We start from the raw sequence: 26,795 nt of genomic DNA on the forward strand, positions 1-26,795 counted from the left end.
TTGAACTGTCCAATTCACCAGAATTTTAGCTGAGGAGCAAATGAATGAATAAATTTTTTCAATAGAGCTCCCTGTACTGAACATCAGTCAGAGGCTGTAAATACTGCGTATCTTACAGCATTAAACCAATGTCTCATAGCTGCAGCTTTAAGCTTTATTCACCTAAAATTACAAAAAAATTACAGAAGACACTCACACAAGCCTGAGGTTATTTTCAAATACTAACAGAATTTAGATATTTGACCATATTTTTTCAAACATATACCTAGTAAATAAAAAAATATTGTTTCATCTATATTTTCTGAGCTTTGGCTGTTATAATGAAACTAAAATTTGGTTTCCAGTGTTGTGGTTTCTCCACATTCAAAAAGTTACCGGTACACATTGGTACACTCCAGTCATTATTGTTGATTTGGCCATAGACCATATATAAAACCTAAATGTTGCTTGTTGTTAGGCTTGTTGATAGTACACCAAGAATCTTGAGTTCAATTACTTTAACCAAATGATCTGCGTAAGGTGCTCATGCATGTAAACAGATAAAAAAAGCACCCTTTACCTAATTTGTTACAAACTTCAGTGAATTTGTGTAAAACTATGTGAAAATAGTAAACATTTATCACAAAAATTAAGATCCTCAGGGCCTCCTTTATTGAAATGTTGTAAACTATTAGTTCCTATCTGAAATGGTCAAAAATCACACATGATCACAAAAGCATGTTTATTTTATGCAATTACAGTTCTTTTCATTTTAAAAATTAAAAATGATCTTAAACATTAGTTAAAACATAATTGAAAAAAACATTATAAAAGTTGTCACTTTTGAGTCATGGTCACTGTTTATGATATCACAACACTCATTTATATACAGAATTTTACTTTGAATGAATGTTATGTATTATACATTTTTGTATATTGTGCCTTACAACTGTATTTATTTGAATGTTTATCTTTAAATGTATTTTGATATCTTTAAACAAAGTATTGCCAGCTTAAGAATCTTTTGCCGGTAGCTCTTTAGTAAACTGGTATTTGATGGTCAAGGTAGTTGACCATCCAGAAGAAAGCATATTATGTGTATGAATATTTTGAGCCAGTTTGAGCTGTTTGTTTTTAGTATATTTAATATGATCAATAACAAAACAATTCAGCTTTAAACTCTTTTTTCTACTGCAGACAACAGACAGTATTAAACAGACAATATCAACAGCAAATGATGCAAATGATTTTATTAATCAGAAAAGTAGACTTCATGTAGAAAAGGTAGGATCTGTAATTAAAAACTCGAAACTTTTTTAATGTTCAAGGATTTTGGATGGGCTCCATGCTGCAAATTATTTCGTCCAACCTGTTGCACTTGGATGCGGAACCAGCCACGTGAGAACTTCTTTAACTTTGAGAAATGGTTCTGTGACTCCTGCACAAACGACTCTAGTGGGAAAACAAAAAAGAGTCAGTGTAAATTGCAACAGACATGAGGATAACCGTCTAGCCATTTAAAATAATTAATAAGTTGGCATACGTGGCTCCATTTGCATTTGGGAGTTTGTTGGTTTTGTTTTACTGAAAGTGAGAAATTAGAATTTAGTGTAGTGCTGTCCAATTTGGGCCAAAAATTTATGTGTAACATAACACAGTGCTGCCAGAACACAAGAGTAATGGGGAATTACTTCAGCATTTCAAAATCTATTAGATAATGACTGGAACCATGTAACCATTTAATGTCACAAAATTATCGCATTTAGAGGGATGACACATGTCAGATTTAGAATAAGATCACTCTGACTCGTGACTGTTCCAGTTCTCAAAGCCAGGATTTGCTGACATTCCAATTGTGTTTCTGGACAAAATTTATATATGATATATTATTATGAAAACTAAATAGTAACTGTTTGTGTTTTGAACAATGCTTTCTGGCCATTACATATCCAAAGGTATATTTTCAGAAGCCAGGTTGGATGAGAAAATCACAAAATAATTGTATAACTGCAACATTTTTGGCAAAATGAGAATAATGACACATTTACAAGCAGTTATCTTCTATGCATAAGATCTTGTACTACTTAATTGTATTCAGTGTCTGGTAGAGATGTGCACTGTAGACATGCATACAACACGTATTTTAACAGATATTAAACCCTTTCATATTACACCAATGTATTCAACAACATTACATGCATGACCTTTTATGTACATTTTAGTATTTCTGGGAACTGTTCGTTTTTACAACTGAATAGTCCAGTTGTACTTCACCTCTAGTAAATGTATGATTCGCTAGAAATGTGCACTAGATATCTACTTAAATTTACTAAGAGTAAATTTCCTGCCACACATAACATAGTCAAAAGTTCCTTGTGGAAAAAATTATGTGGATATCAGCGGAATTGTGTTAATTCACCATCTAAATTGTTTCAATAGGTTTGTAAATTGCCGATATATAAAAAACAGTGCCTGATCTGCTTCTCCACATTAAATCTTCTCTGTTTCAAAAGCAACACGTTTATTAAAGTAAACACAGTCAAGAAAAACCTTGATCAGTTAAAAATCTTCTTTTAGGTTTATTGACCCATCTAGAAAAGTTTTAGCTGAAAAGGTTAATTGACCCTCTAATTTAGTCTGCAGTGTCTACAAATTGTAGGTCCAGGCAACAGAAAGGGTAAAAAAAACACCAACAAAAGGTATACAAGTGTAGCAAAACTCATCAGTGTCACACAATGCAAATTCTCTATAGTGTTAAATGAGCACTGGCACATTAACTGTGCAGGTGCATATGAGTATGTGTTCCAAGATTCCAGAAGAACTCACATTCTGCCAGCAGATACTACATTTAAAACATGTAGAGTGCGTTTAAAAACATACAAAAACAAATACATAGAATTGTATGGGGGGACAGCTGGAGTGCAGTAAAGGTGTGTTCTGATGTTAATGATGTGATTGAATAGGTCCAGGACTGTATCTGAATACAGACAGAAACAAAAAATATATATATATTTTTTTTCCTTAAAAATGCAACAGCTAAAAGACTGGTCTGTTTTAAATCAGAATCTTTGTTAGAATTATTTAGATGATTCACAAGTTAATTATTTGATAACTATAATCTTTATTGTCTAAAAAACTTGATACCACATTTTCCTTTTTATTCCTAATTTATTTCCTAATTATGTTTTTCTGACTGAACCTAAAACTTTCTTTAAGGCATTTTGCTCAATCAACTTGATAAAAAAGTAATTCAAACTTTTGCACAGATTGAACAGTTAAATAACTACATATTGATTGGTATTCAATAAAATTATGAATGCATTTGAAAGCTAATGAACACACATAAGTAACTTAATGCAGAAGCAAGCAAATTACTGCTTTGCAAAATTAAACAATTGCTCTAATAGTGATCTGTGTAATAACAGACTGGGTCCTGCTGGCCTTACTTACGGTCGGTGATGAGCGCGCGCGAGGCCGTGGTGATGCGTTCACCAGGCTGCGCGAGGTGCCGCCGCCCCAGCCCGTGGTTGCGGGACAGAACACAGTCCACGTAAAGGTCCCAGAACACCTGCGCCAGGTCCCAGAACAGCGCGCCGTGCTTCCGGTTACCCGACGACTTCAGAAACACCATGAGGTCCCAGAACGCGGGAACGGTGTCCGCGATCCGCGGCGCGCGCATCTCCAGCAGCAGCGCGGAGGCGGACTCCCAGCACTGCGGGTCCGCGCGGCTCAGGGTCAGGGGGTCCACCTGCCCGGGGCTTTGCCCGCCCACCGGCACAGCCAGCGGCAGCGCGCACACGCACACTAGCATCACAACCGTGGCAAGGCGCGCGCTGAGGTGCTGCACGAGATCCATCTGAGAGAGGAAAGAATAGATAGATGAATGAATTAATGAATGAATAAAGAGAAAGCCAGGAGTTTCAATAGCGGGGGTCTCTCCCTGCCCTTAATATAAAAAAATGTCTGAATGTACTAATTTAATGGAAAACAAGTTAAAGATGCCCACACATTCTCTATTAGATGAAATAGTAGAATCACCCATTAAATCAACTTTCAGAAGTTTTTTTTTACATAAAATCTTTTAAACAAAAGGTATTTTAAATCGCTACCCAATAAAAGCATGCAAAAGCAGAGTGTGCTCTTACCTTAGAGATGACACAAAGAACTGCTGGGACTGGACTTGTTTGTGAAATCTCCCCCCAGCAACGTCAGTCTCATCCAGGGGGGCTGGGCAAGGTAAAGGCCCATCACAGTGCTTAATTAATATGTTACTGTCAGGCTGAAGCTGATGGAAATCTGTCACAGGGACACACTTACTGCGGATTTCACCATGGCTTATCCTCGTCCACCATGGTGTAAAAAAGTTTCAGTCACATCACATGTGTTACAGCATCTGTGTACTATCCTGCAACTCAGTAATGAATACTGTGGATTGTTTACATAAGATTCATTTTGGTACATTCCCTCTCTGTGTAGGTATGGCACCCTCTTCTGTAATCACCGCATTGTGATGCTGGCCAGCACAGGCTTCTGTTGGCTGATGTATTAGAGCTGAGGATCTGGTGAATTCCCCTGAGTGAGTTGGTGATGCTGTATTGCTGTTTCATGAACAGACATACCACTCTACAATAAACTCACTTATGCACTTAAACTCACCTAATATATTGTTTTTACGAAAATAAATAAAAATGTATGTGTCATATATACTTGAATTATATTACACTATTCAAGTCAAATATTACTATTATATATTATATATTACTAATACAATCCACTAACTAAAGGAGGAATAGATCAAGCAAAGATACAAGCAAAACCAAAACCAAAAATTTACATAAACTAGTACAATCAAAAGTGTGTTTTTCTGTATTTGCAGTTTATTTTTTCACTTATCTCTCACTGTGTGGTCAGTAGGCTGCACAGATTTTCACAACCTACACCTTTAGATTTGACTACAAGTTATATATACAGTATGTTTTTAAATTCCATCTCACATCCCCAACATTTTAAGCTCTTAAGAGTACATGAAGTATTAAATAAATTAAATAAAACAACAATAGTCACACTATTTTCCATTGGGCTATATGTTTACATGCCATAGCAGCTAGGCAGCTAATACATAACAACACCAACAGCAATAAAAGAACGACACCTGTACACTTTCCTTAACACGTCTACACAGGCAGGGGTAGTGACTTTTATCATTCTAAAATTATTATTATAAAGTATAAGCGTAAATATTTTCTTTCATCTCAAAGATTTGAGGTCCAGTAGGTGTTGTATTTTTGTAAATTGACAGTAAATACATTGAATTCAGTTATTCTGTGGCTAAAGTTCTGCAGTCAGGCCTGATGTAGCTCTTCAAAACCTGTAGGGGGCAGCAGAGGGAGCAGCTATATTTTACAGCGTCCTCTAGAATGTTCTGTCAGAACTGCAGGACTGAGTCAGATTCAGATCTGTCCTCCTTTCTGTTCATTTCTCTCCTGTTTTACAGGTAGTTTGAAGTTAAAACATATTCGGAACATAATAAAAGTATTACATAATACCGGCAGAGCAGACTTGGCTAAGTTAATTGCACTAAAAAGGTTGTTTGGTAGAGAATCAGGAGAGCTGTTTTGTGTGAGGGTGCAGTTTTTTTTTTCATTCTCAATGTATATTACTTGAACTCAATGTATATTGCCAAACTCGACTTCATTTGTGTTTCATCTTTTTTAAGGTGGACCAGTAAATTTGCATAAGATGCTGGCGAATAAGAAGCTAACTTCTGCCTTGTAGGCTTTTAATTGGGCAGGTAGCTGTGGCTAGCTGTGCCTGGGTTCAGTGGGTGAATTCCACTGGGTCCTTCCAGTGAATTTACAGTCAGTTAGAGTATTGAATTAAAGCTAACATGTTTGTGGAGAACTGAAAGACATTGTAAAATGTTTTGGCGCACATTTTAGCGATTATATTTTTTACACAGCCTGCAGTATATCAGTTTTGCCTGAGAGCTACATTCTTGAAAAAAAAAATAATTCTCACTGACTAATAGTTGTTTAAATAGACAACAGAGTTCAAAAATATATCTACGCCAATGGGTGTGGTGGTCTGGAACTGTGGTGTGTTCAGTAAAGTTTCTGGCGTATTGCTATTTTGGCAGCAGAAAACACAAGTGCTCCACTGACTGAAATGAATCTACGCAAGCTCAATGTGCAAACATCCCCACTCGTTACGTACACACAAGGATGCTCATCATAGTACAGACTCAAGTTATATATCAACAATGAACAGAATACAAATGTGCACAATACAAATGAGTACAAAAGTGCTGTTCCTGTAAATAACTTGCTTGCCAATCTGAAAGCTTGAACACTCTGATTGTGAATCTATCTGTGACCACAGATACTGCCACACAGTTCCTGTTACACAAGGAAATATCTTCGGAATCCCTACACCTGTATAAGGTGGGTGAGGTTAAGTACTGTTGGTGAGATATTATAGTGGATGCCAGATGTATAGAAAATTACATTTCTGAAGTTGTGCAGAAATTTAACATTACTCATTCCACATTTTTATGTTTATACCTGGAATACAATACTGTGCAGTTGGTAGTATTAATTGTGATGGGCGGCATATGGTTAGAATTGTCTATGTGAAGACCCACATGCTTTCTTTAGCTTCCAGGGGAAGGGTGTACTAGTCAATATTTTGCAGGTTGGTTTAGTGCAGACTGTAGAAATGATTGGGATAAGTTAGAGCAGGATGCTTGACATTACCAGTAATGCTCCAAGTGTTAATGTATTGAGAGGGCTTGATTGATCAGTCAGACAACTCTAAAACAGAGTTATTCAGTTTTGTACCTTGAACCTGACTGTCCTGGATTAGAGTCCTGGACAGGGCACCAATCTATTGCAGGGTACCATCTGCATCCAGGAGCAATTTACAACAATTCACCTAGTGTGTGCTTTTGAGAGGTATGGGACAATTTACACCAGGGGTGTCCAAACTACGGCCCGCGGGCCATTTGCGGCCCGTTTCCTTTTTTGGAGTGGCCCGCGAGGTATTTAAAATGACATAAAATGAAAGTTGGCCTGCAGGTTTTTATAATGTGAGATTCAAAGTTTGAACCCTGGGTTTTAGAAAATGGACCGAAGAGTCTACATGCGGCAAGAATGCGCAGGTGTGGCGCGGAAAATGGGTAAAAAATTCTAAAAGCAGCGAGAGTGTGCGGTTGTAGTGCGAAAAAAGGAACCAAAGTGTCTATATACAGCGAGAATGCTCAGTTATGGCGAGGAAAACGGACCAAAGAGTCTAAAATCGGCGAGAATGCGCAGTTGTAGCGCAGAAAACGGGCCAAAGAGTCTAATAGCGGCAAGAGTGATCCGTTGTAGCGAGGTTAACAGGCCAAAGAGTCTAAAAGCGGCGAGAGTGCACGATTGTAGCGCAGAAAACGGGCCAAAGAGTCTAACAATTCCAAAGAAACAAAAATGGACAGCAAATGCAGAAAATTTCAGGCATGTTGAGAAAATTACTATTTTTTAACTAGTATAATATTAAGAGACATTATGAACCGAAACATCAATTTGAAAAATCTTAGTTTACACAACACTGTCTAAGACAGATAAAGATAGGACCTCAAGTAAAATGGTGTGTAAATGATAGTAATTAAGGAAATGTTTTATTATGAGTAGTATATTTCATTATTTGTTTTTATTTATTGTTTTTTGAGTCTGTGGCCCATTACTGCACATATATTTCTCCTTCTGGCCCACAACAAAAAAAGTTTAGACACCCCTGATTTAAAATAATTTTAATGCCAGTATTGACCACATATTTTCAGTTTCATCAAATTCTCACTCCTTACACACAGTGACCAAAGCAAGTAGCAACCCCAATACCTGGAGCTTTGTGGCACACACACTGCCCACACACTACAATTAATATTGACTGTTTCACCAGACCTTTGCCTCTATATTTGTTTACATTAGAATGCAGGTACACCTTACAGATTGGTAACCAAAGTCACCAATCCATTATTGATCTATGAATGACCTTTGTGTATGAGACTGTGTATGCTTGGGTAACTTGAGGTCTTGTTAGCTCTGCTAACACTCTGACTAGCATCATGCAGAGGGATGAGGAAGAGGGAGGATCATCCTACTGACCTAGCAAGTGTAAATCCATTCATATTTATTTTTAATGTATCTATTTAAGCTTTTTTTTTAGGCAGGTAAGACACTAATTTTCAGAGAGCTCCCTGCTCAGCGGATGGCACTGTAGTACGAAAATGATCTGCATTTAAGTGACTTTGCTGAATTTGTACATCTAATCTAAGTAAATACAGTACCAATTTACACATGGGTTTAGTTATTGACATCTGTCCATCCAGATAATGGATATTGGCATTGTCTCAGAATTTCCATACAGGTCATTGACAAGTGACGTAAACGTGACGTAAAAATTCTAAGCCTTAGCAAATTGAAAACCTCCAACATGAAACCAAAGCCCTATCCAGACGGGATTAGTTTCTCAGGGGGACGTCTGTGAAAAATCTTTCACACTTTTTTTCACAATCTTCTACTCAGTGACAAAACTCTTGCATCTATAGTGCAATTGAAAAATATCATTAACACATTCAAGGAATCAGGAGGATTACAGGGGCCTCTGGGACGGACTATTACACAGTTCAAAAGTGTATTGTGGTCAGACAGTATTCCAGATTTTTTTGGGGGAATGCTTGGATGAAAAGTACCATCCAGCCTATTATCAGCAACAGGTCCTAAAGCCAGGGGTGTGATAAAGGGTTTTGTCAGTACATTTCTGTGATGCAGCATTAAAGCACAAAAAATTGATATTTTCTAGAGACATCGTGCAGTCGTGCATTTGGCAATATTTCTAAACATGTAAAATTTTTTCCAAGATCCACATGTTTTCAAGAAAACCACATGCTGATCACATTACAAAGGCATGGCTTTGATAAAAGAGGTACAGGTGCTATACCCAATACAGAATGTGTAAAGAATTCTGAAATAAAAAATTTAGACATTTTTGTCTAAGTGTTTTAAGAAGGATCCCAATTCTTTTTTGGAATGTATTGCCTGTCTGAAATGCTTGTGTGAACTTGTGTATTAATAAATGAAATTAAGTTGAGCATATAAAACCTGGAATATCTTGGGTTCATACTTTCTAAAAGCAAATGAAGTCAAAGAAAATGTAATACATACAGCGTTTTTTTCTATAGTGCCCCAACTTTTCTGATTTGAGGTTGTATAAACTAAAATTCATTAAGCGCACAATTTTCCTTACGTTACTGTTCATTTCACTTAATTTTGAGTCAATATAACAGACTGTAGGATTTGAGTCACTTGAAATTTGGTAGAGCTGGTAGAGCCACTTTGTTGTTTTGAAATCCCTAATTACATCTTTAAGAGACATCCACACTAGGGAGTCTTTGGTCTTCGCAGGGGGTTTAGTGAAAGGTGCCAGTTTCAGAATGCATCGCCGGACACGCAGGTTTGTGCGATGCATTGGTGAGTTAGTGTCGTGCTCATGCTTTTAGCGAAATGCCACATGAATCAGTGATCACGGTGGTAATTGCTGCCTAAGGACAGGGGCTGTAGCTAAGTGCGCTGCTGCCGCACGCGCCGGCCTGGAAGCGGCTTACTTGTCCCTGTAAAAGGTTGATTAGGAGTTGTATTATGATGGCTGCTCAAACCTTTTTGTGGCACAGATGTCTGAATGGCATGAAACACCGGAAGTTTCATTCATTAAATTTAGTGACAAATCAGAAGGTTGCAGCCACAGTCATGTAGAGTGCTGAACTCACTGCCATATGGTAGCTATTATTAAAACGTAAAGGGGAGTAACAACACCGTAGCTTTGCATTGTACTCCAATATTTACTTTACGGCATGGCTTGAGGACGTAAGAGCATTGACGGTTAGGCCTGGTGAAATTGTGTGCTGGGAGGTGGGGTAATCTTGCACCACGTGCATCATGGGCTTTTAAGGATGCACTTCTCCTACAGCTTGAGTAATAATTACGTTACAATATAGACATGACCGCAATAATTTTTGCTGACCTCAATATTGTCCATTGTATTTACTTGTGGGTCTAAATCATATTGTATTTATATTCCTCAGACTACACAGAAATCATATTTTCTGAGCATAATCAATTTTTTTTAAAACAATGGCAAGCTATGCAACAGGGTGGACAATGGCAGCTTAAGCTTTACCCTAGCTAAGTGTGGAGACAATATTAGAAATATTAAGGGAAATTAATTTTATAAATTGCTGAACATTCAGCACATGTCTTTAGTCGCTTGAAAATAAAAAAGCAGTTTTATTTTATTTTTTTATATATTAGGTTGTGATGTCACTGATGTCAAAAGTTACTTTCTTAAAGTGGCATTTATTCCTAGATAATTCTTGAATAAATCTTGGATACTAAGTGAGATTTTTACCTAGAACCTACAATTCTACTCTCTAAAAGGGGGAAATTGCAAATGTTACCAGTGGCAAAACATTGTTATAAAATTACATTAATATTGTTTATTTTGATTTATTATTACAAGTTTTTGTCCAAAAAAAAAAAAAATATATATATATATATATATATATATATATATATATATATATATATATATATATATATTATGTCAGGCTTAAGCTGTTATCCACTTTCTGACAGGCATCTGTGTCTTTGCAGTTATACAATACAGCTAAATCGGTTATACAAAGGGGAAACACAGGATTCTCTGGCTGGAATGGAATAAAAGAAATAGAAATACAAAGGAAAATTCAAAATACTTTCAGTTTATTGATCATTATTTTATTTCAAATGACCTTTTTTCTGTACATGTACTGTGAGTAAACGGGGTGATGGCAAGTATGGCCTCGGCTCACATGGGAGTAAGTGTTTTATTGATGAAAAATAAAAGAACGCATTTTTAAAAAGTGAGATTTTAAAGCCTCACCTGAAACAGCACATAAGGTAATTACAGTTATTTAAAACCCAATACATTACATTCATTCCCACAGAAGTAAAATACATTCATTCAACACTCTTATGAGCTGTCAAGCATTTTTGTTTAGTATGAAGCGCAGTGATACCTACAATATTCTGACTAAGTTATAAAAGGAAAAGTGCCCTATTGGCAACATCGGTTTGTATACACTCACCGAGCACTTTATTGGGAAGGCCTGTAAACCTAATCATTCATGCAGTTATCTAATTGGCCAATCATGTGGCAGCATTGCAATGCATAAAATCATGCAGATACGGGCCAGCAGCTTCAGGTAATGTTCATATCAACCATCAGTATGGGGGAGGATGTGATCTCAGTGATTTTGAATGTGGGATGATTGTTTGTGTCAGAAAGGCTGGTTTGAGGGTATTTCTATAGGTATCTCCTGGGATTTTCATGCACAACAGTTTCTAGAGTTTACTTATAACCATAAAGAAAAGAAGAAACGATAAGTGGCAGTTCTGTGGACTGAATATCTTGTTGATGAGAGAATTATTCATCTACTACGGTGAGCAGAAACACATAGGAATACACAGCAGGTCAAATGTTTAGGCAAAGGGCTACAACAGCAGAAGACCACATCAGGTTCCACTTCAGCCAAGAACAGAAAGCTGAGGCTGCAATGTGCATAGGTTCACCAAAACTGGACATCTAATGAATGATAAATGCTGAATTTTGATTTCGGGGGTGGGGAATGTTTTGGGCCCACTAATACCAATCATTGCATGAATTCTACAGACTATATGAGTATTTTTGCTGACCATGTGCATCCCTTCATGGCCACAATTTACCCATCTTCTTAAAAACTACTTAACAGCTGCTGTAACAGTTCTTCAGTGGTCTTCCAGTTCACTGCATTTGAATATATCAGAACACCTTTGTGATGTGGTAGAACAGGAAATTCACAGCATGAAAGTGCTCCTAAAAGATCGGTAGGAATTGTGTGACATTCATGTCAACATGAACCAGAATCTTATACACATTTCAAAAGCCATCTTGTTGAATCCATCCATTATGTTTTTTGAGAGCAAAGGGATGACCTACCTAGTATTAGTATAGTATTCATGTTCCTAATAAAGTGCTTGGTGAGAGTACAATAATCATATATTTGTTATCACACCAAACAACCCTTTGGGTTTGTGCAAAATTTCCTTTGCATAGTAAATAAAAGTTAGTTCTGTAGCTGACATGCACTCTTAGTACGGTATCCTTCTGCAGTTGTAGTAGTTTCTTATGAGTTTAGGGGTCTCCTTTACATATATATTGATTAGTCCCCTTATAGTGAATGCATGCAGCAAAGCGTTTACACCATATTGGCTTAGCTGAGAAAGCTAAATGAAATTTACCACAGATGTATCTTACTTAAATCGCATTCACTTTAGTGGTGAAATTTTCATTAAGAATCATCTGTAATCCAGAGGGACAAAAGTGCTTTGGGTAAATCCACCTGCAGCACACGTTTCTTTCATATTCTTTGGCTTAAGGATCGCCATTAGAATCAAATTCATTAATGGCAAACAGCATCCTATACAGTAACTTTATATCTATTATCTACTTGGCTCTCCTTACCACAGGTAATGTTAATGGCTCTCACTGCACATACTTATATACATAACCATTTATCTGATGATGAGATTACATTACACATACATGTATATTCTTCTGTTAAGGACAAATGACTGGGCAAAATGTAATGACATTTTTAAAGGACCTTTCAGACAATGTCAGCAACATTCTCCATCCAAACAGAAAGTAATGCTCAAACACTGAGTCAGTGTAAAATGATATGTTCTTATAGGTCAGCACCATAACTCTTTCTCCACCTGTATGAGGGGTCGAGTCCAGCCTGTTCCATCTCACTATGTGATATGTGTAATCCATTAAGGCCGATATACAGTATGCAGCCGGGCTCAATGCTTTCAGATGATTCACTGAAATGTGAAATTGAGAAAGAGGTCTTCGTAAATCCAAGATGAGGCCTAGAGTAGTTGCAACGCTGCGATTCAAACTCATTCTTCTTACAGTACTAAAACCAATTATTTCACTTTTCAAATCCCAAACAGCAATCGTAATGATGATCTTGTATTAGTGTGAAAGGGCACACTGTCCATTCACCTTTGTTTACATGATTGTTCTATTGTCCTTGTTATGGGTAAGCATTAATAGCCATGCAGCCCTTTGGTCAGGGTGGCAAGATTAGCTGGTGCTCTGCAGGGTCATGCCTCTGTGGGTAGTTCAGTTTGGTGGTTGGTATGAAAGAAGTGGCCCTGGCTATAAAAACAAATCAGTGATTTTTAGGGTTAAAATAGGGTGGAGCTGAGAAGCTGCACAACAAATATGTGTTGTATTAAGTTGTCCTCTACTGTGTATAATATTTCTTTCAAGTAACTAATGCCAGAAAAGAGCAGCAATAATTGCAGTCCAGCTGTGGATTACTAAAGAAGCATCAAAGAGTCGAGTTCCTCTCTCTCCACTAGATGGCGGAATTTTCGTTGAACCGTCCCTTTTTGACCGCTCTTAAAAAATTGAAGGAAGAGAAAAAAGAAGAAAGCCAAGGTTAGATATAATATTTTAAATTTTTTTATATTTCTAAAGGTCTTCAGCATGAAGAATTCACTGTTGACTTCTTGTTTCAAATCAATTAGATTTCAGCTTTATTTTTTGTATTGTTTATACATTTAGGGTTTTACATACAAAATGTTAAGCACTATGTTTTTGTAATTTACTATATAGAATATAGAAACATAATAATAGAAATATGTTAATATTGTTAATATTTGGTAAACTCTGAATTACAGCAGCACATGGATGGACAGGTCTTGTCATGGAAGCTCACAAAATGACAAGGTTTAGTGTTTCTCTAGTCTGATATGATTAGTTGGATGACATTTTGATAAAATTAATTTTTCTTGATCAGGATAAAATGGAATTTCTGGATGATATCATTCCTGTCATGCAAAAACTTTGAACCTTCAAAATAGAGAAAATAGCTTCTTAACTTTAATTGAGTCAACTGAGTATTTATATAAGTCTATTCATCATGAAATTCTGAAAAAAAAAAAATCCAGAATCAAATTATAATCAAAAAATAAAAATAGAAAAACTGGAGATGCAAGGTTTTTGATTGACAGAGGCGATATTGTTATTATTTCAACAGAAAATTGCTGTGTAGTCCAGGACCATAGGCTTAATCACAGATTGGGAAACTGGAATTTAGTTTTGCAAACCAGAATTATTTTCATCATCAATGAGTCTATTCTTAATCTATTAAAGACCTCCTAATTTGACAGAAAGAGGCCATTTGACTGACATTTAAAACAACCAGTCACATTCAAATGTTTTGATGTAAAAAAAAAATCTAGCTGGAATAGTCAAGCTTGTTCTGTTTCTTCTGAATTTGAGGTTGAGACTCCAAAACTTTAAACCATGTAAACCTGTGGCCCTCCAGCCCTGCACCTGTCCATCCAATGTTTATTGTGATCTTTACAAGAAGAAACAGTGAATGTCCATGCTGGCCAGAGAGGCCAAAACACAAAAGCAGAGGAAGGGGAGGCCAAGTACCAACATTAATGAAAACAAGAATCATGATGTATGTCAGAAGCAACATGGTAACTTCAAACCCAGTGATGAAAACATGATGATGCGTTTCATTTGCCCTTTCATGCGAGCAGGCAGAGAACGAACTGACATGACAGGAGGAGGGGTCCCTGCGTTGAGCCTCAACCATGTACCAGGTATGTGCAGTACTGCAGGTGCAGAGCCCGAGGAAGTCTCTCTGTGGGAACTGAGACTGGCAGCGTAAGTTGAAATGAGCAGCCATGGTACAAAGGGCCCTGTCTAACCCACCCCTGCCACTCTTCCTGCCCTCGTGGCCATGAACCATACTAGAGCGAGAGAAGGAGTCATGGCAGTGATGATAGCATGGTCTCACCTCTTTTCCATTCTTAAAATGATGCTGCATATAAACATATTGATTTTTACCCTAAAACAGGCAATTCTAAGGTTTAATTAAAGAGCTTTATTTCCAGAGGAGACCATTGGCAGCAGATGATAGAAGTAATAAATTATAACCATACACAATTTAGCGTAGTGTGGTCATATGTGATCATATTTCACAGAATATTGAGGTTCACTCTGTCCAGTGGTTGTCAGTCAAGTTCTTGCAATAAATAGGCCACTGAAGTTGTGCTTTATTTTGTAGTCCTAAGTATGCTCATATTTTGCAAATTTTTTTATCAACCAACATCTAAATAAATATGTTCAAACCACGTGGGACAGTTTTCCTGACATGGATTAAGCTAATCGTAAAGCCTTTTTTCTTTTTCTTTTCAGTATAAAAAAAATCTACATTTAACGCACTGTATAATCCAAGACTATGCTTACTCCATGTCTGGGAAACTGCCCCTATGTGTTGTTCTGTTTATTTTTTTTTTGAAGATCCATGACTGGATCCTCAGAAGTCGTTTAAGAGTCAAAATAATTTTGCTACATGCAAGCTAATGCTACTGCACACAAAATTAACATTATTGGACTGCAGCACTGTAATTACACGCTTTTCCAGTGCGAAAAAAGGGCAGCTTGTGTTTGGATGAGAAGCTGTTGTTTATTTGAACATCTCAGTAGGAAATTAATGCAGGTTACAGTGTGGTTATCTACTTATTATCTAATTTTCAATCATTTTTCCCCTCTTAGTTCACTTTGACCACTTGGGTCACTCTGACCAGATTGTACAATGTTTTTTTATTTTTTAATACATTCATGATAATCACAGAAGAAGGATGACAAACTAAAATGAAAATTAAAGTTAGACCCAGAGTGCCAAATATGGGCATAGACAACATGGCTACAAAATGATGACATGACTTCAGTGGTCTATGTTCTGGAAATTTTGGCTTTTGCTACTCTAGCACACCTGACCAAGCACAAAAAGAGCTTGTTAATTAGCTAACGAACTGAATCAGGTGTGCTAAATAAAGAGAAAGGCATACAGTAATCACACTCAGATTGGGACCAACTCAAACAAACTTAAACATTAACTTACTTAGCCATAGCTATGCTAACCTATTCCCAAGATTCAGTTAGAAAAGCTTGCATGTAATGAGTCAAAACTAAAGTTTAGTATTTAACATGCATTCCAAGCTTTTAGCTATACCCTTCCAGTTCATTTGAGGTTCTGCCACAGTTCAAGATTCTACTGTCTACTGTCCTTCCTGAAGCAACTGTGTATCTGTCTCTGACTCATTACTGAGTTATGTTTACAAAATAAGCCTGTTCTGTTGTCTGTAGCAGAAGCCCAGACTCCTGGAGTGCATAAGCTATAGGGATGCTGTCGTCTGGAAGAGAAACACATGCAGCCGGTCCTTACTTAAACCCCCAGCCTGTCCCCCCCAGCACTATGGCTCCCACCAGGATGGCTCCAGCGATAGAGCCTATGATCAGATTAGTAGCACTAGGACCTGTTGGGGGGAGGGTATGTGAAGATAGAAGTTTTTACTTGGCTGAAACTAAAACTGTATGTTTCAACAATAAAAATTATATTAAAATGAGCAGTGAGAATTAAATACACTCAGAAATGACCACTGAAAAGCTTGCACACACTGTTCTCAATGAAATAAATTAATCTAATTTTAAGCTAACTGTTAGAAAGAAAAAAAATAGATAGCTACGTATAAAATGTTGAATAAAAAAAATATTGGTTCCATAATAACTATTTTTTTAAATACTGTAATCAGATCTTGAGGCACACAGCTACTCAATGACAAGCAGTCAAATATAAGAAGGTAAATACAGGATTATTATTTATCACTTAAAATACATTCCAATGTGCAATTTATATTATTTTGATCTACAGTATGTTCCCGAAGGACATAGCACTCAGTAGGGTGCTGTATATTTATTTATCTTTAAATTGAATTGTGTTAAGTAATAAAGAAGCTCTCACAGCATTTTGTCTAGGGATGTCCCAACCCAGTTTTCTGATGCAATAACTTAATGCACAGTATTGGCAGACAGCAGTCCCACATTGATATGATTTTTGTTTGTCTATAAGTAATACAGCCACACATTTGCATGGTATTGTGGGAAATGTAGGGTTTTACGACTATTACTAAGGTAACTGTAGTCTTGTATGTCCTCTCTGCCTCTTTGGATTTGAAACAAAAACAAGCAAGTATTTTACTGATATTCTTGTTTTAACATCTCATTTCTTCTTACTCCAAAGGAGTTATGGGGGATTGGATATAGTTGTTTTTGGGTGCTGTGTGAAAAAAACTTTAACCATGATAACATCTTTACTGCCTAATTGACACTTGACACATTGTGACCAATTCACAGTACCAGTTAAATATACATTTTTTGTACACCCCTTTTTGGAAGCGAGTCAAGCTTAAAATAGCAGATACCTGATCTATTAAAAAGAGCTTTTCTGAGCATTAATATTGATCATGGACATCCCAATATTCTTCTATACAGAATGTCACCTTTAAATATGCAACAATCTAAAATAAAAAAACTACTTATATACATGTTGCCAACTGCACAACTAAAATGCCTATTATCTATACCACTAACAGTAATGTAGATAAGTCAAAGCCTAGCTTTTGCACTTGCTTCACAAAGATAACATGAGATAGACAACTGTTTTTAATGTAACATGCAATATCCACTTGAATATAATGGCTGTGGTGAGTGACTGATTGATTCAGATCCTTAGGCAGCAGTACTTAACTGAAAACCGACACATTATGAAATGCTTGTGCTATGTAAATTTAGTCTACACACAAAATGGACACAACTCCATACAACGTTTCTTTCAATGATGTTCTAAAACCCAAGGGAATTAGATCCCCCTCATGCAAACAGCAGACGCATGTTTTAACCACCAACAAGAGAATATAATAAAGGTAATACAAAAGAAAGGAGAGGAGGAAAGAGGATTTTACAAATAACCACAAGATACCACATACACTCAGGCTCAAACACTAAATCACACCACCATAGTTACAGACTACACAACAAAGCCACCATAAACACACACACACACACACAAACACAATCGCACACAAGCAGAGGCAGGGTTACTGCACTGTCACACAGGGCAGCAGCACCATGTCGAGAGAGAGATGCTTACTCGCGTCCCCACCCAGTGCCTCCAAACAGAACCCCCAGGGCCAGAACGGTCCCTGCTAGAGCCCCTATCAGCCTGTTAGTGGCCACACTCACTGTGTATGAGAGAGAAGCATTATAGGAGAATCATTACTAAGCCTGCTCTTCCTCTTCCATGGCAGCTTCACCTACTTCAGTTACATGTGCATTTGTATATCAGACGGTTTTAAGAATAGTCTAATTTGCTACAACAAGGACTATAGAAGCTGTGTTAAAGGAGATTTGGAGGTTTGGAGTGAGAGTGTGCATATGTGTGGTCTACTTGTGGACAAGATTTACCTTTCGGTCCATCATCTTCGCTTGGAGGGGGCTCTTTGGGTGGATCAGCCATGCTGCAATCAGTCCCCGCCCAGGTTGTATCGCATGTACATGTAGCTTCATTATTGCAAACCTATCAATCAAGCAGATTTTTTTAGGCAAACCTGAAGGAAGAATGATATTTGGTCTAACAGTTTGACCCTTAGCCTTAAAAAAGAAAAAGATGTGAACAGATCGATAACCCACGACAGGCCATGGATTACTGTGATTATATCATAGGTAAGTGAGTTCTTTAGATATTTTTAAAACCAAAGATGTTTGTCTGCATTTTGTCCTACCATCCACATGTAAATGCTATTATCAGTCTCTAAAAATTGAACATGTTATCCAGACAGGATCACTGCAAAACAATTTTGATATATAGTAATTTCTTTCATATATCGCAGGGACTAAAGTGAGTAGTGCAGATGCTCACCCCATGGTTAGAGCAGATGCGACCATTGGGGCCAGTCGGGCAGGCACTCATGTTGAGGGATTGGATGGACAGACACTTACGGTCAAGGCACATCATGGATGGCCCACATGGAGTCCCATCCTCCACATAACCCAGGTCAGTCAGATCATCCAACAACACATGACCACCACTAAAACCCAGAATCAGAGTGATCAGTGTGGCAAAAAAAACACACACACACACAGAAAGTAAACCTAAGATATTTGCTCACTTCAGTCATGACAGAGAATCATGTGATGAGTTAGTCTGAAGCCTGGAATATTCTGATGTTCTGTGTGTCTCTCTCTCACCTGCATTCAATCAGGTTACCCTGGTGGTTAAAAGTTGTGGGGGTAATCTCTCCTTTTATTACTCCAATACGTGGCACTTGGCCAACATTAGTGCACATCAGAAGCCCACAAAACACATCACTGCAAACGGACAGAGACAAAGAACCAGTTATTTTAAATACAATTACACTGACTATATAGAGAACAACACGTTATACAGTTACAAATACAATTTATAATTGCAAATGTAGCGAAGCATATAGAGAAAATATTTTTATAATATTTTAATATTAATTTTATTACAAAATATTTTATTACTGATATGCTTTTACACCGAGAATACAGTCAGGTCTATAGGTATTTGGGCAGTAACTCATTTGTCCTTATGCCTCTATACACCATTCAGTAGTTTTTAAATCAAACACTCAAGAGCTGATTTTAAGTAATTGGGACTAAAATTATTGTAAATCTGAGTATTTCTTTACTACTTGGATGCAAGTCTTTTGTTGCCAATTATTACCTGAAATCTGGAACCAATGGGCACGTGGACCAAATGTTAACTTTCCTATTTAGTTCAGTTTTCAGTAAGCGAAAATCATGCTCGGTAGGGCTGCACCAGAATTAAATATTAGAATATGAATACCAAATAAAGGACATCTAAAACATTTAAAAATTTTGCCTATTTTTTTACCATAGTGTAAAAGAAAATCTATATAGATTTTCTGTTTTGCTTTTCAAAAAAGATTGGTTCAAAACTACAAATTAAAAATAAAATTGTTAATGCAATAATTCTGTTAAACCTCTTAATATTAAAACCCAATATCATGATGAGATTTATAGCAAATTTACTGCAGTCCTTCACAACTCCTATCCCTATTTAAACATGTATAAATCTGACTGTCATCATTAACTTAATATGCACCAGCACCCAACGTAAAGTTAATGTAGAGTAATTTCTGCAAAAGCATTAATGCCTCTGACCTTTTTTTACATTTGTCTCTGAAGACAATAACGAGCTGAGAGGCATGTGCAGCTTGTTAGTTCATGTTTTATGTTTTCATAATGCACATGCTTCATTTACATGATGGTATTGATTTGAATGCTACATAATTACATTGTCAGTCTGAGTAAAATCAGATGCCAAATGCCATACATGTTGATGTGAAGTCAGTTTTTGTAAATGTTAAACATTGCATGATGATGCATATTTTATATTGACCGACCGCTTTAATAGCTTAACTAAAATCTTTTAAAATAAATAATTTACTAATCTATACAATGATATGCCTGGTCACATTTTAAACCAACAGGATTATTTAAATAAATATGTCTACTGAAATGATCAAGCAAATAAATGATTCCATGTGTGTGCACTTCTTTTTCAGTACTGAAAGAGAAACATATCCTGTGTGTGATGTGGTGTCAGACTCACTGTTTGCTGCATTGGATCCATTTTTGTCCGTTTTCACCACAGTTCCCCTTCTCTGATCCCTCAGTGTTTAGCTTCTCATAGCAGAACTTCTCTGAGCTCCCAGACTCTGACCGTAAGAAGAGAATCAAAGCAGTGTATGATGGACAAAGATGAACAGAGGAAGACGTTGGATGCAGGAAAGGTATAAAAGCATTATTTTATGCTTTAATGTTATCAGGATAATTATGGGTTCATGTAAACATATGTCATCCATCCATTATCATTCAGAGCACTGTGGTCAAAAACCGCATAATGAATTTAATGTTCATAATTCAGTGACGCTAGATACATTTGGAAATTATACTCACTTGGCCCCCATACATATTTGCACTGGCTTTCTCTGGTTTTACATTCCCCAGTATAGCAGCGTCCCTGTTTGAGAAAAAAATACTCATATATTTATATATATATTTTAAAAAATATTCAGTGTAACATTCCTTAGCTTGCAGAGGACATGACAAAAGTCAAGGGACATAAAACTTGTACCTATCTCATGACTTTTGGCATGTCTCTCTTTTTTTTTAAATACATTTTTTTATTGTCCTTTTTGTTTTGATATTGAACATTGGAGAGCAGAAGAATTATGTTGCAGTAAGTTTTATTGCTCAGGGTCACGGAATATAAAACACACATACACTTCACAAAGTAAGTAAGTTAATTGAAAACAAAAAAAAAATCATTGAAAATATTAAGGGTTATATCATTGCATAATAATATTGTAAATAAATAAATAAATAAAAATGAAAAAAACAGTTTTGGCTTTGAGTACAGGGAGAAACATTTTTTCATTATTCTGGAATGGCTGTAAGTGAGAGATTTTTCATAAAAGTGATAAAAGGCTGCCATGAGGCATGTCATTCTGTTCAGTACACCGTTATTTATAGGCTACATTTATCCAACAAATGAATATCTGCTAGCTAAGTGTTTTTTTTTTTATTACTCCCCTTACCTGGTCGAGATGGCACAAATGGCCATCCTGTTTGTGGAGGTTTGGAGGGCACTGCAAAGAACAAAAAGTCAGTATAAATATTTCTGCACTGCCTATACACGGTCATATCCAGTCATGCTGTTACTGACCTGTCCAGAGTCCCCTGAGCATGTTTCTGAAATATCACAGTCATTCACTGCAAAGCGACAGCTGTAGCCTCGTGGGTAAAACTGAGAAAGAAGTGCAAGGGATGAATAAATGGTGAACGAAATAAAGAGATAGATAGAGAGAAAGCGACAAAGAACATATGATTATGACTAATATGGTTTGATTGCCTTCTGTCATCAAACTTTTCCTTTCAATTGAGGCAGTACATTGTTTTTGCAAAAAAACAGAGCCTTTACCAAACAGGTGCTGTTGCAGCAGGGCCCATCACTGCAGTGCGCTCCATTCGACAAAGAACACTTCTTGCAGCATTCCTTATAGCACTCCTGCAATAGATACGCACACAAAAGAGTGAGCGCACTATTATCATCAAGACAAAGCTCAAATAAAACATGTCAAATACTGAGCGTACAGCACTGCAGTGGAAGTAATGCAGAGCAGTGATAAGGTAAGATAATAAGCATGAATGGACATTACTGCAGGATGATGTGCTAACTCACGGCTCTCACTCCACAGTCACACTCCTCTCCCACCTCCACGTAGCCGTTACCACACTCTGTCGTCTGAAACAGCTGCAAGGCAGAAATACCACATGGACTTGTTATATCCTCATGAATTTCTGATGAATAGAGAGCTTTCAGTTTTAGAAATGTGAAGGCATGCTTTAGGTTCAGGGTCTTAAGGTCAGATCATAATTATGATACTGTTTTACACCCTGCGTTATAATGTTTAGAGATGGCCCTTCAGTGATTTTTTTTTTGTTGCAGAAAATATTCATGAACTAGGTTAGCAATAAGTTAATTATTATTTTTATTTCCCACTTCTGTTTTCTTGGCCAAAAAGACAGGATAAAAACTAGGGATGCTATGGTTTCTTTGTATTTTATCGAACCGTTCGGTTCAGCCAGTTCGGTTCGATACACCCGGATGAACCGCGATATTTCGGTGCGCGCGCTAACAGAGGGGGGAGGGGTTGCTGAGCGGAACGTGAAGACCATAGACTGTATATAGCTGGACAGAGCATCGTCTCTCAAAAGTGAAGCCAGCACAGGTCGGGCGCCCCCTGCTGTTCGGTTTCAGAAAGCTGTATATCCCCACCCATCCCCATAGGTTTCAATGGCAAAACAGACAAATTTCAATCACGTTTTTTCTAATATACTGTAATTCTACCTCCATTATTTAAATGGAACTGCTAGTGTAACCTCTGCTTATATTGTCAAATTTTATATCCCCACAGAATTCGTTTTTAAAAACGTTTTCAGCTCTATTCAATAATGGTTATTGTAAAAGGGCTTTTTTTTCTTGCAGGTTTGTTTCTTCCTCCCCCGCCCTGCTCCTCCGTCTCCCCCCCCCAACCGCTGTTTTTCCTCTCCACAGAAAAAAAGGACACTTTAATTTGAGTTTGCTAATTCCCTGTTAAGAAAATAAAAGGTTTGAGTTTATCCAGCTGTCTCTGTCTGGTTCTGGTCCTTATCTGTCTCGCTGGTGATAAAACTTTAATGTTTGTGGCTATTTATTGGACACTGTATTCTGTGGGCGATAATAAGGACTGCTTAGGACCCGGGGGAGACTTTTTTATATACTGTTTTTATAATACATTTTGTGATTTTATTTAATCTGTGCCTTTTTCTATTTAATATTGGCTCTGCAAGTGTGAGTAGGAGCACATTGTTGATTTGAAACAGAAAGGGCTAAAAACGTACTGCGTGTTGAAGCTAGATAATATTAATATATCGAAACCGAACCGAAACTGTGGCCCAAGAACCGCGATAGGAAACGAACGTGTCCACACTGTACAGTTGCATCCCTAAAAACAATGTCTTACAAATCAATAAGCTGTTCCAAGGTGTTTAAATGATTAGTCTTTGACTTTGGTTGAGGCAGGAAACACCCAGAAGTTGTTTAACAAGTCTATTTACAACCCTGTGATTTTTGCCCCAGATTAAAACAGATTAAAACAGGCATGTAGAAAAGAAAAACACATTTATTTTTAAAACTTAAAGGAGAACTCTGGTGTGAAATAGACTTGGGGTGTAATTAAACATGATATCAAGTACAATTTTTTGTTGAATAGCCCACCTAGCATTTTAAAAAACAGCAAAGAAATCACTTTTTTTACACCATTAACTCAAAGCTCAAAGTATCTCCACACTTTATTAGTAGAATTCTGAGGGCCCTGATATTTAAAATAAGGCTTTGAGAACTTTAAAAGTGCACAGGTAGATTATTAAAAACGAAGTTTATACACACAGGAACTTCAGGTAGCTCTCTGGATAGCAAAAATACATTTTGTGGAAATGCATTAAGTCCAGCTGTTGCTGAAAATATCTCAATAATAGTCATGAATTGTCACTGAATTAATTTTGCAATATGTTCCCAAATTCTACCTGTTAATGGTGTAATAAATTTCTTTTCATCTCCTTTAATCTATTTTAGCAGGCTTGACTATGGCTTTATCTGAAGGGATGTTTTTTTCAGGACAGTATTTAAGCTTTAAGGTATAGTAGTTCCATGTTCTGCACTCTAACTATTTAATATTAGTGGAAACATTTACAATTAAATAAAGTCTAAATAAGAAAAGATCATCAAAACATTGTTTATATGGATGAGGTGGTGGTTGTGATTTAGTGTGACTTTCTGTTGAACCACCTTGCGTACTATGAGCTGCTTTTTATTAGATATCTGATTGATCTATAAGTTTTTTTATAAGAGAATCATGCATAACTGTGGATCTGTAGATAGATGCATATAAAGCTGGTAGCAATATCTCACCTTTGTGGGTTTGTTGAAGAGGCAGGATCCTCCTCCCTTCAGAAGGAACTCTTTATAGTCTGATATGCTGCATTTCGAGAACTTCCGAGGGTGCTGCACTCTACAGCAGGGGAAAGCGATAGAGACAGAGATAATCAAAAGACAACAAAAGCCAGGATGTTGTAAAATCAATCAAAGGCTTACAAACACTGTATGCTAAAAGGTATTATGTATTATTATGTATTAGTGAACCACAGCATTACAGGTGCTGTTAAAACCATGCAGTGATATTTATCACGTCATGACAGCTACATTCGAATGCTAAACAGGGTCATGGTCTCAGAACCAGCTGGCTAAGCGTTCACACCCTGTCATCAGAGAACACACACATGCCATTATGGATGGAGAAAAGCACACAAAGCATACAATAACAAAAAGGGGATAAACATGTTGTTGCACTGATGCTAAGCATGCCATATCTAAATAACAGCAATGGACTTTATGAACCCACTCGGACACCGTGCCTTATAATTATAGCTGCAGCTGTGTGAGTGTGTAAGCGAACGCTGTGGTAGAACATAGTAGCTTACCCAGTGTCCTCCATGATGCAACCCACCCAGGAGTCCACACATCCACACTCCTCTGAGACAGAATGCATGCGACACACACACACATTAGCAAAACATTAGTATAAAATGTTACTGAATTAAGTCTAGTAATGCTTCAAGAATTTGTATATAGTATGTGTGTCTGTGTGTGTGTGAGTGTATGTGTGCATACTGTTCTTGCTGGTTACGTCCCACCGAATGCCTAAGTTCTGGGCCAGACTCTGGGATAGCGACACCGCCATTGTCCATGTAGACCCGTACTGCACAATCACCATTTAAAATTGACATAATTATATACATGTAATATAAAAATTCATTTACAAACTATCAGTACTATACCAGCCATGAAAACATTCAGTAGGGAACATGCTGTACTGTAAAACATAAATAACTAAATTACTATAATCCACACTGTCAGTCCTAAATACTGCACATATCAGAAACGTTACTGAATATTCACAGGGTTCTGCAGAAGTACTCAGAAGCACATGTCCCACTGCAGTGTTTTTCATATTTACATATACAGATATATACACTGCAAAAAACTCAAAAACGCAATAAATCTTATTTTCTTCTCTGATGCTTACTAAGCATTGTACGTGTTAGATTATTTTGCTTATTTTAGTGATAATTATCTTAATCATTCTTACTTAGAATTTACCTTATTATAAGTAATTTGAACTCATTTACATTTACATTTACATTTACATTTATGGTATTTAGCAGACGCCCTTATCCAGAGCGACTTACAACAGTGCTTCAAAGTTACTTAAGATATCCAAAGCTAGTTTGTAGACTAGGATCAAGAGATACATAGAACTTAATCATGTTAAGAACTCTAGGAACCTTTTTTTTATTTATTTTTTTTATTTTTTATTATTAGTTTAGGAACTCTTTGAAAAGATGTGTCTTCAGTCGACGTTTGAAGACTGTGAGTGACTCTGCTGTTCTGACATCCAGTGGAAGTTCATTCCACCACCTTGGTGCCAGCACAGAGAAGAGTCTGGATGTCTGTTTTCTGTGTGTTTTGAGTGATGGAGGTTCGAGCCGAGCCGTACTGGAAGCTCTAAGAGCTCTTGGTGCAGATCTGGCTTTGACCATCGCCATCAGGTATGAAGGTGCTGGTCCGTTTTTTGCCTTGTAGGCCAGCGTGAGGGTTTTGAATCGGATGCGGGCGGCAACAGGAAGCCAGTGGAGGGAACGCAGCAAAGGAGTCACATGACTGAACTTCGGAAGATTGAAGACGAGTCGTGCTGCAGCATTCTGAATTAACTGTAGTGGTTTGATGGCTCGCAGTGGAAGACCAGCCAGTAGAGAGTTGCAGTAGTCAAGTCTTGAGATGACAAGAGACTGCACAAGCACCTGAGTGGCATCCTGAGACAGAACTCATAATATAAAGCACAACCAAGCAGCAATCAAGTTATTCTGATTCTTTTTTCCAAAAACAGTGAATTTTTAGCTTATTTTAGGTGTTACTTCACTCATTTTGAGACTTTGCCATTGCTTTTTGTAAGAAATCTTACTACGAAAATTTTGCTTACCTCATTGCCAGATTTTATTGCTTAATATACATATATTTGTCTTAATTTGCATATATTTTGTCTAGTTTGTATTTTTTGCAGTGTAGTACTAGTCAACATTCAGTGTTTTCTGTATTTATTTATTGAATTTAACTTCTACAATGT

General features: G+C 37.0%; 2 protein-coding genes across 5 annotated transcripts in view; both read right to left on the bottom strand.

The window, feature by feature from the left end:
- Positions 1 to 821: 821 nt before the first annotated feature.
- On the bottom strand, positions 822 to 7,485 carry fam237a (family with sequence similarity 237 member A). The gene is made up of 2 exons (XM_022680320.2): positions 3,430 to 7,485; positions 822 to 1,431 (listed from the first exon to the last, which is right to left on the bottom strand). Exons 1-2 carry the CDS (start codon positions 3,833 to 3,835, stop codon positions 1,277 to 1,279), a joined length of 561 nt encoding a protein of 186 aa, XP_022536041.1. The 5' UTR covers positions 3,836 to 7,485; the 3' UTR covers positions 822 to 1,276.
- Positions 7,486 to 10,755: 3,270 nt separating this feature from the next.
- Positions 10,756 to 26,795, bottom strand: part of LOC103039143 (disintegrin and metalloproteinase domain-containing protein 23) — a 42,890-nt gene continuing 26,850 nt past the window's right edge. The window contains exons 13-26 of one of the 4 annotated variants that reach the window (XM_022680319.2): positions 25,283 to 25,370; positions 25,093 to 25,144; positions 24,524 to 24,623; positions 22,253 to 22,324; positions 21,992 to 22,078; positions 21,737 to 21,817; positions 21,609 to 21,659; positions 20,968 to 21,031; positions 20,621 to 20,726; positions 19,210 to 19,329; positions 18,881 to 19,049; positions 18,427 to 18,538; positions 18,113 to 18,203; positions 10,756 to 13,499 (exon numbers count right to left, since the gene is read on the bottom strand). In XM_022680319.2, the coding sequence (XP_022536040.2) occupies positions 13,457 to 13,499; positions 18,113 to 18,203; positions 18,427 to 18,538; positions 18,881 to 19,049; positions 19,210 to 19,329; positions 20,621 to 20,726; positions 20,968 to 21,031; positions 21,609 to 21,659; positions 21,737 to 21,817; positions 21,992 to 22,078; positions 22,253 to 22,324; positions 24,524 to 24,623; positions 25,093 to 25,144; positions 25,283 to 25,370 (1,236 nt within the window). In that variant the 3' untranslated portion in view covers positions 10,756 to 13,456. Of the gene's footprint in view, positions 13,500 to 16,344; positions 16,440 to 18,112; positions 18,204 to 18,426; positions 18,539 to 18,880; positions 19,050 to 19,209; positions 19,330 to 20,620; positions 20,727 to 20,967; positions 21,032 to 21,608; positions 21,660 to 21,736; positions 21,818 to 21,991; positions 22,079 to 22,252; positions 22,325 to 24,523; positions 24,624 to 25,092; positions 25,145 to 25,282; positions 25,371 to 26,795 lie in introns of those variants that run through there. The other 3 variants (XM_007257967.4, XM_007257968.4, XM_049485029.1) reach the window with 3 other exon arrangements.

This window comes from Astyanax mexicanus, chromosome 11, assembly GCF_023375975.1.
Source record: "Astyanax mexicanus isolate ESR-SI-001 chromosome 11, AstMex3_surface, whole genome shotgun sequence".
Taxonomy (NCBI): domain Eukaryota; kingdom Metazoa; phylum Chordata; class Actinopteri; order Characiformes; family Acestrorhamphidae; genus Astyanax; species Astyanax mexicanus.